This window comes from Onychostruthus taczanowskii, unplaced genomic scaffold (genome assembly GCF_017590055.1).
Source record: "Onychostruthus taczanowskii isolate IOZ18803 unplaced genomic scaffold, ASM1759005v1 scaffold2, whole genome shotgun sequence".
In the NCBI taxonomy this organism is placed as follows: Eukaryota; Metazoa; Chordata; class Aves; order Passeriformes; family Passeridae; genus Onychostruthus; species Onychostruthus taczanowskii.
Window position 1 is genome coordinate 24,030,404 of NW_024499239.1, and position 18,116 is coordinate 24,048,519.

The 18,116-nt window shown below is 36.1% G+C and overlaps 1 protein-coding gene across 1 annotated transcript; it reads left to right on the top strand.

Moving 5' to 3' along the window:
- Positions 1–374: 374 nt before the first annotated feature.
- On the top strand, positions 375–17,487 carry RNF212 (ring finger protein 212). The gene is made up of 12 exons (XM_041403012.1): positions 375–610; positions 2,238–2,299; positions 4,921–4,995; positions 7,738–7,794; positions 10,357–10,415; positions 11,798–11,859; positions 11,949–12,018; positions 12,818–12,863; positions 13,628–13,691; positions 15,235–15,307; positions 16,034–16,224; positions 17,450–17,487. Exons 1-12 carry the CDS (start codon positions 499–501, stop codon positions 17,485–17,487), a joined length of 909 nt encoding a protein of 302 aa, XP_041258946.1. The 5' UTR covers positions 375–498.
- Positions 17,488–18,116: the final 629 nt, after the last annotated feature.

An 18,116-nucleotide genomic window follows, 5' to 3' on the forward strand; every position in this document is an offset into this window, starting at 1 on the left:
ATTAACAAACCTCCTGGATTCTTGCATTTAAAAGAGTGAAATCCACAATTATTTTCTCTGGGGTTTTGGGTTTTTTTTGTTGGTTTGGTTTTTGGTTTGGTTTGGTTTTTGGTTTTGGTTTTTTTTTTTTCATCGGCCGACCCGGGAGGAGCGAGCAGGGCGGGGCTGCTGCTGAAGGCCCAGCCCGAAGGCCTGTGCGTGCCGTTGTGTTTCCCACGTTCGAGGCCGGGAGGGCCAATCTCTCAGAGCACCGTCTGCGTCAGCACCGGTCCAGCTGGGTAGCGAGAGGCCACAAAAAACAAATTTTATTGGGGCGTGTGTGAAGACCAAGCTCTGTCGCCTTGAGGCCCCGCGGCGGGAGGGCCGCGGGCCTCGCTACCCTCAGGGCCGCCGCAGCGGGCGGGACATGGCGGGTACGTACCCGCGGGGCTCGGCCTGAGGACGAGCGGCTGTGCCCCAGCCCCGGGCCGCCGCCGGGCCGTCCTGCCCCGCTGCGCCATGGCCGTGCTCGTCTTCTGCAACTCCTGCCTGAGCGAGCCCCGCACCCCCGCGCCGCGGTTCTTCCTCACCAGCTGCGGCCACGTTTTCTGCGATGTTTGCCTGCAGAAAGGTAATGGCTGTGCTGCGTGCACGCATTCACCTCAGACGTTGGTATTTCTCACCCGCTGTGGAAAAAATCAAAGCCTTGAGCACTTCTTCGAATGTTACTGATCAGGCTTTCCAGTCCTTGCTGTTGATACGCTTTGAACAGTGCTTGCGTGTGTCCACCCCCGGGTGGATGTGGGTTTGAGAGCAAGCCTGGGGCACACGCAATGGAGGCTTTAATAAAACTGGATTCTGGATGCTTATGATCCATAATTTTGTAAAAAACAACAACAACAAAAAAACCCAAAAAAAACCCCCAAAAAACCGAACAACAACCAAAAAACCAAAACAAAAAAACCACAATCAAGCAAACAAAAAAACCACACCAAAAACACTAAAAAAACCCCCACCACAAATAGATGTTATTCTGTTCTGACAAATTTGGGGAAGATAATGATTTTTCCTTAGTGAAAGAGCAATTGAAAAAATGGAGGATTTAGGGTAGGTTTTGGAAGTAGTTTTAATAGGTTTTGAGGCTCAGTATTGTTCCTGAAGACCTTCAGCAGCATGAGTAAAGATTTGAGGTGATGTTTGAAGTTCTTGTGTTATGTACAGTTCCAGAGTCATATTCTGGCACTCAATTGATGCTCTTGGACAAAGATATGTGGGAAAGGCAGAGGAATAATGGAGTTGTTTTACAAAAGGAAAAAAAATGCAGTGAACAAATATTCAAATATCAATCTTTCACATCATGCTAAATGTCCTGGTGTCTGTAAGGGCACACAGAAGAAATGATCAATCTGTATTTCAGATCTAAAAACTTTTGACTAGATGTTTTCACAGGGCTGCTATTGAGGGTAGAGGATCATAAAATGCAGCCTCTGCAGCTTGCAGGCCCCTAGAACATGAACAGCATCTTTCCTTTTGGCTCTTAATGTTGTTTGGCAGAAAAACATGTGAGATTATGTATCTTTTTTTGGTGAATTCAGTAGTACTGAGGTTTAAAATGTATTTAAAGATGTTTATAGACACTGATCCTTAGAATCTTCAGAAAGGCAGTAGCTAGTAGAATTGCCAGTTGTAAATATTGAAATAATGTGTAGTTGCTATAGATACTTTTTAATATGTTTGTAGATAAAGAGTTTAAAAGTAATGAAGTTTTTAAAAACGGTTTTATTGTTTTCTCTTGGAGGAATTCAAAAGGTAAAATTATTAATTCCTTGACATTTGAGTTTCATTTATTTTGTTGGGACAACACAACTGTGCCCCAGTCTAAAAAGCCATATATCAGATTGGCTGTAAGTCATTAGTGCATTTAAGCATACATTTAATTAAACCAGGCAAGTAGTCCCATTTAAATCAAGGGAACTAAAAGTCACCTGCATTATGTGACACTAATGATATTCATAAAATCACTTACATGAATGCTTATTTACAGGAGTAAGACCTGATGACATTCACATACATTTTTCCTGCACAACTCAGTGTAATGGTTATGGCATCAAATTCTTTATTCATGTTTATTCATATTTCTTGTGTAACCTGCAGATTTCTTCCACAAGCTCCAGAGGTTTAGGCATCACATTATATTTACAATGTATTCAATATATATTCAGTTTGATTTATATTTTAAATGTGTCTTTACCTTACAGGCAAAAAAGATGAATGTTTGGTCTGCAGGAGGGCTTGTCGTACTGTAGTCCTTTCAAAAGAGGTAAATCAAGCTTTAGTTTGGTTGCATTACATTAATCTGTGGTTTGCTTAACAGCTAAACTATTTGCATTAGAAAATGCTTCCTTTTTTGTTTTTGCCAACTGTGACATGAATATTTACTGATAATAGGTTGCTAAACTAGGATACTTAGGCACAGACAGCTCTGCTTTTTCTTGTAAATATTTAATTAAATTAAAGCCTCTGGAAATCTTAGGTTTTCAAGTGCTGCTAGACTGTAAATCATTCTAAACTTTTCAAGAAATACAGTTGGTTACTGTGTAACATCAGTGACTAATTTCAAAATATGGAAAAATGTTTATTGATTTTGGCCTTTGCACATCACAGAAAATGAACTGTCATGAGTTACTTCATGTGATGGACTGAATTGAAAACCTGCATGATAGCTCGGCAGTGTTTTCAAGTGGATTAGGTTTTTTCCCTCTGTTTTCTCTTAAGCTTTACTATTTTCCTTGTGGCTGTGTGATTAAGAAAGGGTTTGAAATATTTTTGGGAATTTTTCATATTCACTGGAGAATTAAGAGCTTTTAATTCCCTTTCTTGGTTAATCATTAGGAATCTTTAATTTTGCATTTCTCCCAGGAGCAATCTTCTCTTTAGCTGATTCCATAAATAGGTTCCATAAACATTCATATTTTTGTAGACTGATGCCTACCTAAGAGACAGTGCCTTATAAGGATAAAAGAGAAACACTAAAAACATTTAATAAAATTCAATACAGCTGAACATGAAGGCCTCCTAGGAATCTTGCACATTGAAAAAGACAATGTTACTAAAAAAAGTTGCAGCAAAACAACAAAATGCAATTATAATATAAAGGAACGATGCACACAGTAATCAAATACGAAAAAAAAAATCAGAAAGCCCTTCATAAAAATTCTAAAGGGCATATTTTCATATGCTTTCAATATCATTGTATTGTTGCTGCTGTTATTAATTTCAGTCAAAGAATAATTTAAGTTGTCGAGGACCTCTGGAGGTCATCTTGTTCAACACCTTGCTCCAAACAATGTTAATTTCTAAGTTACGTCAGTCTTAAACTGCCCCATTTCAGCAGAACTTGATAATTTACTTCAAAAGCACAGAAGGAATTTAAAAATGCAATGATTGGGATACTAACAAAAATATTAGGTGTTTCATTAGAACCTGCCACTGCTCTGGAGGGCTGCAAGGAAGCAAATTATCATATTCTTTAAAAAAGACATTAATGGTGATTGCTTATCCTTGATTAAGAACAGATAAAATGATTGGAATGATAATTAAAGATGCATATAAAAAAGTCATGGCTCTATAATTCAGGAACCTGAGTGGAAATATACCTGGTAAGCTTTATGAGCTTGATGCTATGGAAGAATTCCCAATGAGAGGAGGTCCTATAAATGTGTTAGAAGTCCTAATTAAATTGTATGTTGGGGTAATCAACGTGTACACATTAAATATTCTCATCTTTACAGTAATGCAGTCTTGTCACCTTTATGTCTTCCTTCTCTGTCTCATGATCCCCACTTGCTTTTCCCCAGAGGATGGTTAAGTGTTATGATAAATCAGAATCTGGCTGTTCAGAATTTCAGAATAGCAAAGGAACATCTGCTACTCCTCCGTGCAGCAGAGAAAATATAAATGGTGTTACACAAATCTTTATTTGAGTTTTTATATCACCATGAAGCTGGTTGGGTTTTATTTTTTTTCAGACCTGATAGGTACATTGCTTTGATAGAACCCTAAACAGATTGCAAAGAGCTTGGTTCCTATGAATGCCTCTCATTTAAAGAAGCTGAATATATTTTTATAAGTATCTTAAGTTTTCAAGATGGAATATTATTGTATTGTTTTTATTTTCTTTACTGAAATGCCATAGGTAGGTTGACTGTGCTGTCTGTCTGCGTTTCTCCATCTGTCAGCTGGAAATTTTTGAATTTTTGGCTGATGTCAACCAAATTCAAAATTGCAGAGGAAGTCTCAAATACAATTGCTTACCTTCTGTGAGTTCTGTAAGAATTAGTAGCTGGGGAAAGCCAGGAAAAACAGTTTTCCTAAAGCATGCACAGCTTTGATTAAAAGACACAAGTCATAAAATAATTTAAAAATTCAACAATTACTTTAAGGCTCTTTCCTTATTCTGGGATAATATTCTGCTGCCCAATGGGCAGGGAAAGACAAAGGGATCCCAGTCAGCATTGGAACTATGCTGAAAAAGGACTTTGAAACAAAACTGATTGTAGGGTGCATTCCATTTGACTGGGAATGGTGAGAACCAAAAAGCCTGGACAGGAGCTGTCAGAAACCTGGCTGTTGGTGTGAGTGCAGTGCCTCTCCAGGCATCCTCCTTGAATGTTCTCTGGACACTGGTACTATCTTAATCATAAAAGTGTATGTGTGGGTAATGTATTTAAACAAAAGCCCAGTGCTTTTCAGATGGTTGATAATGCCATTAAAGAAACTAGGCTTATTTTCACTTTCAGCATTATCCTTTCCTAATGTGTCTTTTTTTTTTTTTTAATTTATATTCATCAGTCAAGTTAAAAAAACATTTTGCAAAAGACTTTATTTTATATGACTTGCTAATAAAAATGCTAACCTTGGTATATTTTCCTTTCTTCATAGACAAGTCCTGATATTCAATCACTGTTCATGCCAATAGAAGTGTTGGGCAAGAAATATTCAAAAGAAGTATCACAGGTGAATCTGCCTTAAAACTTTTTAGCACTATAAATAATCAGCAACTCCTGCTGATTTTTATGTGAATGGGAAAAGTGTATGAGCGAATGCTTGAAAATGAATGTATGCCCATTACCATCTTTACTTCCTTAATTCTACAGTTTCTGAGTTCTTAAGGAGACATAAATTATTCATTATGGTCACTGCTTACGTTTTCAAACTCTCTCTAAGGACCACTAGTCTGGTTATTTTAATAGTGTAAAATCACTTTCAATGCCATGCAGTGAAAAATTAGATCTTCCAGAAGCTTAAACGTGCCCAGATAGTGTGCCTTAATTATAGCAATAAAAAGTTGCACAGTGAAAACCTGAGCTGGACACAGTCCTGAGCTGACTGTGCTCTCTCTCCCTTCTAATTTTTTGTTGTTGTTGTTGTTGGTTTGTTTGTTTGTTTGTTTGTTTTTAATATCAACACCCCTCTTTTTTTTTTTTTTTCCCAGATAGATGCAGTAAATGATTCCAAGGTCATTTTCCTCCTGCTTTCTGTGAATTCCAGATAGGATTCATTTTGTCAGGCTTAGTTTCCAGTCAAGAACTTCAGTAGCTCTCTGGGTTAAATGACTGCATACAAACTCCCTTTTCCTCCTCATTTTCTGCATCTCTTCAGCTTGGCTTTGGGACTCTGTGTCCTTGTCCCTCTCCCTGTGCAATTGAGCAGCAGTTTCCACCACTCCAGCAGTGCATTGTCCCTGGGCCTGGCTGCAGCCTTCGTTGATTGTTCTCATCTCCTTGGGCTGGGACTTGCTGATCTTTGGGTGAGCTTCCTGATCCCGCAGAGCAATAACCCAGGGGGTATCACCTGTGTTCTCCAGCAATGGTCATGGATTCACATTTGCTCTGCCCCAGGCCTCAAGACTTTTCCAAAGCTGACCTTGGCCCCTTTCCTGAGCAGTGCTCCTCCTCAGATGCAGAAGGGACACAAGGTAAATGTGAACCCTTCCTCTGTCCTTCCATACCCAATTTTTAACAACAGGATCAGCAGTTACTCCATAAACTGAACAAATGCAGGGAACCTGCACACCTCCAATCACATGGGAATACAGACTTCCATAATGTGCAAAAGGCAGGAAAAAAGAGGGCTTAATCTCTCCAGGCTGAGATAGGTTTACTGTAGCCTGAGATAACCTGTTGGGAACATATTGAAGTGTAGTGAAGGCATTGAGGTTTGTTCAGGACTTTTCCATCATCAAAAGTTGTAAGAGCAATTTATCTAATCTCTTATCTAATCTAATATCTTGTCACTTCTGTGGGTGTTTAGGAAAGAGTGAGAGCAGAGCTGGCTGTGGTGATACATCTTCAGAAGAGGCTCCCATCTTTCCCCAACGTGTGACACAAGGATTTCTCAAAGTGGGTTGGTCTGCATTCAGAAGCGTGTGGTGGATATTTTTCCCCACATAATTGTCAGGTTGTTTCCTGAATTTTGGCATCTGTCTCATATTATAGAAGGGAGGTGCACAGGTTGTTCACTGCATGATGATTATTTCATTTTTCAGGTTTTAACCTGTTAGTTTCATTTCTTACTCTTGAATTTGATTCTGGAGGAAGAAGTATCCATTCTCATGCACTACATCTGTGCTAATCATTAGTTTTAGACTGCTGATGCATGCCTTCTTCAACTGTCTTTTTTTCAGCCATGAAAATTCATATTCTATGTGGTCATTCTTTTACTGAAGTTCTTGCATACCTCTGATAAATCTGAACTGTTTTCAGGCCTACTCGATCTTTTCTGAGATGTTGAGCAGACTCAGGATATAGGAACATGCATTTTTTAAAGGGGAATGATGATGTCCCTTATTCCATTTTGAACTACTGGTAAGATCTGATTTACTTTTTGACTGGTACTGAGCACTAAACTGATGAATTCAGGTTTCTCCTAGACCAATGAACTCATTTCTGAGTGAGTGGAGACAGCTCAAAGCCATCACTTTCTAAGTGAACATTTCTTCCATCAGTTCTTCCAAAGATACTGATCCTTTGATGAGTATTCAGTGGGAGCCTCCCAGCTCCTTCCACAGGGAATAAAATAAACATTTAAGTTGGGTACTCCTCTATGGGTTTGTATTCTCTTCTTGGTTGTCTCAATTCTTACAAATTTTCTGGCGGTTTTCTTACGTGTGAGAAGAAAGATTTATTGCAAGTTACTGCCTGTGGTAATTTGTTCCTCAAGCTCTTGTCTTGCCTACCTTGTCATTTTTACTTTTAACTTGTCATGGTTTATGATCCTCATGTGGACACAAGAAGTGCTTACACATCACCAGACAGTGTGTCTAACAATTATTTTTTAATTAACAGGGTATTTTTACAAGGCATGTTATAATTGCCAGTAAGACAGATTACTTTTTATGTTGCCATTAATTTTATGTGTTTGCTTAGCACTGATGAATAGGAAACACTGCAGCTAAACTGGCTTTCTAATGTCTTTACCTTTTTATTGAACATAGTGTTAAAATATAACTTCAGTGAAATAAATCTACCAGCCCTACTGTAGGTCATATTGGATTAAATTAACTTTATAAGGTTTTGTCTGTCATTGATAATAATTCAGAATAGTTTGGGATTTTTTAGGATGATTTTAAAAAGATATGTTAACTGCCTATAAAAGACAAAACTTTGCATACTGTGAAGGAGTTCTTTTCCATCACTTCTTTGCTGAGGTGCATAAATGTAATTGTGTGAAGCTTGATCTAACTGTATTTATTTTTAGATATCAGAATTTCAAGAAGGATATCGTAAGCGTTTATTAAAACACCACAAAGAAAAGGTAACTCTAATTATGATTTGCTAGGTTTTTGTTTATGTTTTGCTTGTTACTTTGGTTTATTTTTAGAAACTATATTAATCTGTTATGGGAATACTTAGAATAATTTATCAGGATTGACTCATTACTGCCATTATAAATTCCGGATTTTAGTTGTTTAAAGTCTGTGAGGACTCCATTAATTCTGGTTACTGTTTCTAATAAAGTATTCTAGTTGTGAGTTGGTTAAGATTAAATGGAGAATCAAAGGACAGGGAGGGAAGAAACCAGTTCACTCTATGGAGAGGAAGGTGGAAGAGGTGGGGAGAGAGGGGTGCTAGAAGATAAGCCCAGAGGAAAAGAAGAATAGGGCTGACAAAATAAATGAGAAGCTTGAGCAATGGGGAACAAGACTAAGGGCTAGTACCCTGAATTTGGAATAGCTCAGGGTGAAGGACAGAATTAATTATTCTGTGGAGAACAGGTACTACATTTGTGACTATGCTTCTTCATTTGTAGGTTGGAAGGCATTTCTTTTACATGTTTCAGCTACTTCTAAATATTTATTAAATTGTTGGATTTTTATTTTGTTTCTAAGGACATGGGTTGTTGATTAAAGCTACTTTGCAGTATTGGTGACTTGACCCATGAGTGGCTGCCCCATGTACAGAATTACAGAGAAAAAGCTCATGTACCTGCCCAGTTGGCCATTTCATGTGTGAGGAGAGTTTCTAGTATGATTGTCATGGATAGAAAGCTTGGAAAATTAGGTGCTCTGTGGCCCATTCTTCCCTCTTCTCCTTGAATGCATTTGGGATCACTCATAGTGTGCTGTGTTGTGTGTAGGTCTTTAGGGTCCTGTCCTTCTGCTTTCAAAGCCAGGCCAGGGAGGAATCCTGATTTCATCCCCCTTCTAATCTATTGTACCAACTCCATATGGTAAAACTGAAACCTATAGACAAAGTAAATCAAATATCATAATAGAATTCAGCATAAATAGTGATGTTATCTCCAAAGAAGCTGTGGAGAGTTTTGATACTTTGTAATGGTAACTTTTTAGTTGTTTACTCTTGAGACATTCACTCAGCAGTGTTTGTGAAGTATTCAGGGATGGTTCTTGACCTAAGGAAGGTGTCCAGGTGACAGTACCAGAACAGTTGAAAATACAGTTGGTTGCTGCTTCAATGGCACACTTATTTGGGTGGGTTTGTTGTTGTTTTGCCCATTCTGTGTACTGTTAGTATGTTAAAACTGCTTGCATTGCATCGTGGTCAGTCCAGGTTGGTTGTATTAAACACCAATCCAGTTTCTCATGCTTGGCTGTCTTGTTTCAGGTCCTCTTCCTTATTCCTAGTTTGTCATCCTTGTCACTGTCAACCAACAAGGTCTCATGGTCTTCAGTAAACTGATTTTTGCTGTTTCTGTGAGTTGTGCAGGCATTAGGGTGCAGGTAATGGTGGCCACTTGCTGTCCATGTTCATGGCAGGTCTAGATGTCCTGTTATGCTGTGATCCCAAAATACTGAAAATCAAGTAGTTACTCACCTTCTTTAAGGCACTTTGGTCTTAAAATTACCCAGTCCTACACAGCAACCAGGTAAAGTACATTCTTCCTGACTGGTTCCTGTCTTAATCAAACCTAGCTCTCATTAGGAAGAAAAAAAACCAGAATACCAAAAAACAGATATTACATAAATTACATTTTTTCTTTAATCTGTTTTGGAGTTTTGCATCTGCAAAAAGATTGTAGTATCTCCCACAAACAATATAATCAGATAATTTTATTAAAGGACTCCAATAATAGTTTAAGAAGCATGAAAAGCTAACAAGCAAATTCATAATTTGTCTTCAAATCAAAATATGAACAGTGTGAAGGATTAAGGTCACATAATGGAAATTAAGGATAAAACATATATGCTGTATTGAGGCTGTTGAGTAAGTTTTTACATCCTTCATAAAATATATGTTCACATAATGAAAGACTGTAAAAAATACACATACTAGGGAGCTGACCTAGTGCTCTTGACCTTGATATTCTTCAATTTTGCCAGCTCATAACATTTTTTAATGAAGGTATTCCTGGTTGTGTTTCTTAAGAGAGTAGAAAAAGCTTTTCACTTAGGCTTACCACAAATAGATACTGAAGTGAGCTGAATACATTCAGAATCTGAAATGAGAAATATGGGAGCAATATATTTTGTACATTTATTGGTAGCTTTTTCAGATAACTCTATATTAATCATAACAAAGCTTTTATATCAGAGATGAAAAATAGGAAGCAAAAGAAAATAAAACTATTTTTCAGCAGTTTTCCTAGTATTCATTTTTCCAGTATTACCAGCATACTTAAGAAAAGGTAATCAAACAAAGTCTTTAACTGCCAAAAAGAAGCATATCTCTTCCAGACTGACTGTTTAATGGGTCCATAACACAGCCATAACAGCTCCAATAAATCTGGAATTGCAATGATGTCTTAAGATTAAAACAATAGAAAGCAGCCTTTCAACACTTTAGACTACTAGCTGGATGAAAATGAAGCAGTATATCACACAAACAGACTTTGTTTAAATCTATGATTATCTCACAGATAGCAAAGCTGGAAGAGTCTCTCAAGAAAGTAACGCAACAAATTCAACAGATACAATGGTAAGAGGTTTGATGCAGCAAAAGTAAATGTAATGAGACAACAGTAATTTTAATTGATAAAGGAATAAAATTTTCATTTTTTGATTGCCTTCCTCGTGTGTTTTTAGAGAAATAAATGTTTAGTAATTTCTGACATCAGATCCTTTTTATTCACAATAATCAGTCCTGTCAGGAAGAAATCCTTTTCTTTTAAAATACAACTCCGTAGTTAACTCTAAAAATGAACTTTTAATAAAGTCTATCACATAGATATTCAGTTTTAATTTTTTTTTTTGCAGTTACATAACCATGTTTGTGTATTTTGAAATGGACTTTATAGCATCAGCCTGGAAAATACTGTGATGCCTTTTTTGGTATCTTAGCCCATTTAAAAAGCTATCAGAGTTTTGTAATATGGTTCTCAGTGTTTCTATTTCTAGTAAAAATTAAATTCTGTCTTTCCTCAAATGTTTTGAAGTTGTAGTCAAGAGGTCACTCATCCCCCTGCTCAATGACTGATATACCTTCATCTTTTCATCTTATTTCCAATACAAAGCCAAAACTTATTTAAATCTCCTTAATAAGCCAGTTCATGAAACCAGTATTTTAATTACACAAATTTGATCTTTAATTGAGCTTTATTCCTTTCCTGTATTTTTTTTTGGTACAGACTTTCCCTTGACTATTAAAGTCACATAATACTGTATTTTGCTCTCTCAGCTCGATTGGTGTAATGTAACTGAAAGAAAAAAACAGTATAAAGGAAACTTTGTATGTGGTGGATTATTGCAGTTTATATATTTTTATTCATTTTATGCCTTCATTTTCTTGTCTGCATCTCAAATGAATAACATCTTGATTATATAAACTGCAGAGTTCTTACTGAATTTTAGATTTTTTTTGAGTTCTACCTAGAGAGAAGTGTTCTAGGGCCTCTTCTTGCTTGCCTAGTAACATAGTCCTCCTATTTATGATTCTTGTCAAAGGTACCAGTTTTGCAAAGTTATTGTTGAATAGCATGAAAATGCCAACATTTAATTTGATAACTAGATTTCTTAAAGTTTAGCAAATGTATAATTTAATGAAATGAAATGAATTTTGTGCTTAGCTGTAGTTAATAGTTGTATTTTAACATCTGTTGTTCTCTAACCTACTTTGCCATAATGTTGTGCTGAATTTGATATTGTTGGGTGTATCATGAACACTGCAAATATTATGATGTAAAGAGCAAGTTCATAGCTTTACCAAGTAAATTCTTACTTTGCTTCATGGCAAATAGTGTCATGTTAAACCCTGCTACTGATGGATAAATGCTTTGATTTTATACTCATTGACCAGTTAGGCATGTTAACTAATCAAACCAGCTTTCAATTTATATCTGTTGTCTCTTGTTTCCCCTTTAGTATGAAACCTCCTGAAAAAACTACACCGCTGCCATTTTCCAGTACGAGCAGAAATCCATCCAGTAAGAGCTGTTGGTTTAAAATATTGACTGTGGAATACCTGTCATTGGACATAGCTGTGTTCTAATATTAAATTTCTTAATGACTTCAGTTCCTTCAAGAAAACAGAGTGTTTATTCTTCATATTCTCTTCATTTGAGTCGTCCTTCCACTTCTGAAACGTGAGTACAAACTTGTTAATAGTCAATGAAAATCTTAACTAATATTTTATACAGAAAGTAACCTTTTTGTAGGGAATTTAAAATATTTTCTGATTTTGTGTTTGGTTTTTACAAACTGTTCAAATATGAAAGAACTGAGGAAAGTCTTATCTATCCAAGTGTACTTCAGAGTTGTATGGATGGTGGTTACTGGAAAGAAATCTAAGGCATGATGCACCTTATTCCAAAGAATTTTTGGATGAATAGCTAGATAGATGAATGCATAGGTAGAGAGATTAGTGAGACACTCTCCATTTGCCATAGAGAAAAACTAAATTTATTCTACAGACATTATATGTGCACTGTAGTTGTCTCAGGATAGATGGGATGAGCCACTCCAGTAAGGCACATTTAATTGTAAGTAAAATGAATATACTTACTCAAGCTAAATTATTTCTATAACTTTGATTGTAACTTTCTTTTCTATAAAAAAACTACAGATTCACAGTGCCCTTGTTGTGGATACAAATGAAAAATACATAAATATGCAATTTATTCAGAAAAAATAGAAGAATAGTGATGCTAATCATTAAATAACTTACTCTGTAAATATCTAAACCAAAGCTCAGAATCAGTGAATAGATTTTTCTTACTGCTAGTGAGTTTTGGAGTAAGTCCTAAATACTTATGTGTCTTATGCATTATGTATTATGCTTTTCCATTACTAGTGAAATTTAACATTAGAATCTAACATAATTTTAGTCTTCATAATGAAAATGTTATTTTTATTACAATGTCATACTTTGACCTTTCTTGCAAGGATGGAGGCAATGGAGGTTGATCCTGTACCTTCACCAATGAGGAAGGTAAGTGGGGCTTTTTTTAATACTTGTTTATGTCTAGTTACACACATGTATCCTTTTGATTTCTCTTACTCTGTTAATGCAGCCAAAAATAGGATTCTCCTCCATCCCATTCAAAACCATTCTGATGTGCATGATGATTTCAGATATGCTTGATTCGGGGTTGAAGTCAGATGCTCCCCAAAAGAAACCAAAAGCAAATAAATCACAACTGCAGTTTCTGGAATTACATTCTCCACATGCCATATACAGGCTTTTAAACTTGTGATGCCAGAGTAAATGGTAAATTCTTAAAATCCCAATATTACAAAAATGTCAGTGTCTGAAAGCACCATTTGGACCCTCTACCTGAGTAGGGAATTGCAGGTTTTGAGTGATATTGCTAACATGAGAATGAAGGCAGGAGCTTTTCGTGGTGTTGGTATCCTGGTTAGGAGATAGGAACATCCAGGAACAGCTGCTAGCTTGCAAATGGAATCTCAGCACAGAAAACAGTGAGATTGTCTGATAACACTTCTTATCTGAATGTGACAGGTTATATAATAAAGGTAAAATACATGTATTTCCTTTCCCACCTGCCCATAGACCTTTAAAAATAGTAACTTAATTCTTAGGTTTTGCATTTAGTGCTATGAACAAAACTGACAGCAGAAACTTTTGGAAATCTGCAGGCTCTGTAGACCTCAAAAATATAACACTATTGCTTAAAATGTCTTAATAATTAATATGCTTATTACACTGTGGTTAATGATTTGCTGTTCATTTAGTTGGAGACACCAACTGGTCCAACAAGATTATCAGTAATAACTCCACCACAGGATGGACATATGGGTGAGTAAAAGTAAACTTTGTAACTGAATAATATTTCTGTTATATTATGAGGATGAGTAAATTAAATTCCATACATTAGCAATTTACTAAAAAAAATTGAATTGTGTTAAGGTGAGAGAAAGTTACCATGTGGACTTCAATCCAGCAGCTGGGAAATGGATAAAATTAAGTATGAAATGTTTTCCTAGTACTTACCTCTTCTGTTCAGTAAATGATTACTTGTAACCAAATCAATTTTTGCTGAATCAGCAGTGGCAAAGAAAATACTGTATGTGTGATTGAACAGAGTAGGAATATTTGCAATATACTTTGTTGACCCTCTGTTAAGCTTCATAATTTTATCTATTTGTGGTTAACAGAGAGTAACGTTGTCCACAATGTCATATTAAATATCACGTGAAGAAAAGGGGGGAAACTAATTGGAAGTTAAAAAATATTTAGTAACAAAAGTAAGGTAGTTGAGATCAAGAATTTCTTCAAAAAGGTGATTTTATTTTACCTTATCACTGTTATAGGGTATCAGACATTTTACCTGCCACTACATTTTTCATTCCTTCATACCCTGAGCTTGGGAACATCAGATGTAAATAAGACATGAGTAACAGCTTACTGGAGTTGGTGTAGTCTCTTGAGAACTGTTTATTTGTGAGGACTTTCCCAGAATTCCTAATGCTTTGCAGGCCTGCTATCTGTGTGTCTCTCCCATTCTTGGTTTTTCATTCAACATGTTTCTGCAGCAGTCTGTGCTCAGGCAGGCTTTCACCTGGCTTCAGTAGTCCAGAGAATCCCATCTGCAGGCACATAAAGAACTTTTAGTACTCTGTGTTTTTACATGGTGTAAGTGTCCCAAAACAAAGACAAATGCAATTGCAATGCAATTTCAGTGGAGGAGGAAAAATTGCTTTTTCTGTGTTACGTCTGATTTATGTGCTCAGATCCTTCCTAAATGCATGGTTTCCTATAAATTTAAGCATAACGAGAGCTGAGGTTAACTGGTTTTTTTATTGGGTCTAAATATAAATAGATATTTATTAGACAGTAAAATTTTATGTGGAACAGTTATGTGTTCAGCAGATTTCAGAACCTTCACATAAAGTTTTGCAGTGGACAATGCTGAGGGAATCAAAGTTTATGTGCAAAAGTAAGGGTAAGTGGAAACAATGATTTAATGGTGCATTAAGGAAAGTTTCCTTCTCAGAGGTGGATGAGGCAAAAAAAGATGAGCTGAAGAACTGGAGCACTTCAGCACAGGTGTCTTGATAGTCTAATAATAGTCTAATAAATGAAAGAAGGTAAAAGAAGCCACTATGTGTTTAACTGGAATAAGATTTGCAGGGATGGTGCAATATGAAGTTTTTGTGACAGCTGAGCCCTGTCACTGACTATTGTAATTGTGCACCATTTTTAGTTCTTGAATGGATCAATCATGAATTTGTCCCAAATCATGCAATAAATGTACTAATCTTTGTTTTCAAAGTTATCTCTTACTAAAATGGGTAAGTCATGTTGGTCCTGTTTTCAAAGAAAACTCTGCTTCCAACAGGTAGCGTATCCTACAGGAGTTCTCAGATAGCTCTGATAAAGCCAAGTCAGAGTATTGGAACAGGATCTACAAGGTAATTCAGTACTTTTTCAAGATGTTACGATCTCCTGCAAGAGACTGAAATTTCCCCTCTGGCCTTTATTAATCTGTATGTTCAGATTCTAGATCTGAAGAAGTGGTACTGTGCAGTCTGGCTATCATCTACATGAATGTTTGGTTTTGGGTGAAAGTTTTATTTTGAAATCACATTTTTCAAAAATACGCAGTTATAATCTGTGCTTCTGTAGCTGTTGCCATCTGCCATTATGGTACTCCTATAAAAAGGGGTAATTTTATAATGAGGAAGTTTAACAATGTCTCTGCTCTATCATTCTTACAAAAATCAGAGATGAAAGCCTAATATCTGCACAAAGGCTGTTCTCTGAATAACCCGAACTTTTCATGGAACCTGCAACAGGTGTTTCTGTTTTTTTCATTTAAACATTTGAAATGCCTTAAACTATGGGAATTATTAACATTAATAAATAGCTTTAAATCGTTCCAGAAAAATGAAACTGTTGTTCTTTATAATCATTACACCAAATATATCTTCCTAGCAGAAATTTAAAATATGTGTAACGAAGTACTTCTTTTTTTTCCACCTCTGATTCCATAATTGTTTGGTCAGTCTGCTTTTTGAAATATGTAAAAATATTCACTAAGAAAATTATATAGACAACAAATTGAAGTAATTTTGAAATCTTTTGTATTGTTATAGATGTAGCCTCAAATCACATGCATTAATTAATTTCATTAACAGATCCACCCCTGTGGTGAGATTGCCACATAGTTCTTGTCCATCATCATCTGGATCCCAAAGCAGCCTAAGGGGATCGTGGGCTAATGCTGATTTCAGAACCCCTCAGCTGTATCCATTTACATCACCTTCCCCACAGCTGCCTCTCTCAAGGCAGCCAATCACCCTCTCTGGACTTCTGCAAAGACAACAAGGCAAGTATATTTATAAACTGGCATTTAACACTTCCTGAAAAATTTTCAACATAGAAGCTTAAATAAATTAACCAAAATAAAAATGATATTTCAGAATTGGAAGTAGGCTTTCAGCAAACTATGAAAGATGTTGGTGTTTATGATTATATTTTGTCTTGGTCTTGTGTGTGGGATGGTATCTGCTTTGAAAATGTGTTCTTGCTTCACTTCAGAATTAGATTTTAACAGAGATATAAATCTGATAATGTCCAAGTTTTCTGTCTCAATTGCACATTTCTTAAAGATCTGCCTATCAAGACATCCATGTAAATGTCCACAGATCACAGTAAAAAGTGAGCTAGTCCAGGCTGTTACTTGTTGAGTGCAACATAAAACTAGCAAAAGCAGCTGCATAAACATCAGCCGAAGGGGGGGTGGGTTTGGGTAGGAATTGCACTGGGGGGGATTAATTAATAAAATCACAGAATCAGAGTCACACAATCGTAGAACAGCCCTGGTCAGAAGGCACCTTGAATGGTCCAGCCCTTTTTGGGAAAGAACCTGGATGAGACCATGTAGCACCCTGACCAGTCACATCTTGCAAAGCTAGTTCTCCTTATTGTTGAGTTTGCATCACCATTGAAATATTTTTTTTAAGTGATGTTAAAAAGATAATTTGTCTCTAAAGCACTTTTAGTCCATACTAATAAATGTGACCTTCCTACATATTCCAAGTAGTTTTGAGTTCATGAAATCAAAATAAAAATATTTTAAGAAATGAAGGCTTATAGCTTGTAAAAGCTTACATCACAATTGTTTTAATTGTGGGATTTCTGGAGAGTGACGCAGTCTGTGAAATAATGCATGAACCTGATAGGATCTCTAAATAATGTAGGAGAAGTTTATGTTATAAAAAAGTAGCTGTATTGAACTTCAGTAATAGATGTAATTTGGCTGTATGATTGCAATTAACTTCAGTGCATACAGAGAATAATGCTTTGGAGATTCACTTTTCAAGCTAAAATTGGAATATGGCAAAAATGCTTTTATGGAAATACCAGAGGAGCACATTTACATTCATGAAAATGGCAATAGAAAAGTTTTCATCAGTTGTGTAGGTTGTTTTTTTAATGTTTTATAGTTTTGCTTTTCCTTATATAAATTCCCCAAATAATTTACAAGAATAAAGCTTTACTTTAGTTTTACCAAGTTTTTTTTTTCATTTTTACCTGTATTTTTATTCTAGGATCAATTAATTTAGGAGGACGTTCAGCAGAGAGATGAGCAAACGTCTGTGAATTGTTTTGGTTAAGAAGCATCTGGAGAAGCTCTGCGTAGTCTCTGGATATCAAAGTATTTGTAACTTCCATAATATGTCAAATTGGCATAAACCAGCAAATTGTTCAGCATGAATACTGTATTTAAAACATCACTGATTATTCTGATTAACATCCATGGAAGTTATAGATGAGAGTACAAAATATTCCTGTTTTTCGAAATTCTGGCTTCAAATATATTGCAAAATAAAAGTCCTTCATTACCTAAGTGTTAAGGCAAGATGTGAGTATGTGTTGAATGAGCATTTTTTGTTGTGAGTGCATTGAGCTGCAGGATAAATCATTGTGCCTTTACAGTATTATAGATAGACTTCAATCCTAAAAAAAAGAAATTTCTTTATGGATTTTTGATTACAGAATTCCAAAGTTTGGTTCTTATTCAATGAATCTCCTTTTGTTTGCACTCTTGAAAAGGGGTGAGTGTTGAGAAATACTACATTCTAGCAGGCTCTGCTGAGCTCAGAACACAGAATCTGTTCCATGCTTGTGAAAGTTCACCATTTGATTTAGGTAGCAAGGATTCCTTCCCAAAATGGAATGGAATGGGGGTACTAGAATGAAGAGACAAAGCAGTGA

What these genes read in the sequence shown, in the direction of transcription:
- RNF212 (XM_041403012.1), top strand. Translation starts at nt 499, where the DNA reads ATGGCCGTGCTCGTCTTCTGCAACTCCTGCCTGAGCGAGCCCCGCACC. An exon ending in CGATGTTTGCCTGCAGAAAG is followed by an intron (nt 611 to 2,237) that starts GTAATGGCTGTG and finishes TTTACCTTACAG; the next exon opens with GCAAAAAAGATGAATGTTTG. An exon ending in TACCTTCACCAATGAGGAAG is followed by an intron (nt 12,864 to 13,627) that starts GTAAGTGGGGCT and finishes CTGTTCATTTAG; the next exon opens with TTGGAGACACCAACTGGTCC.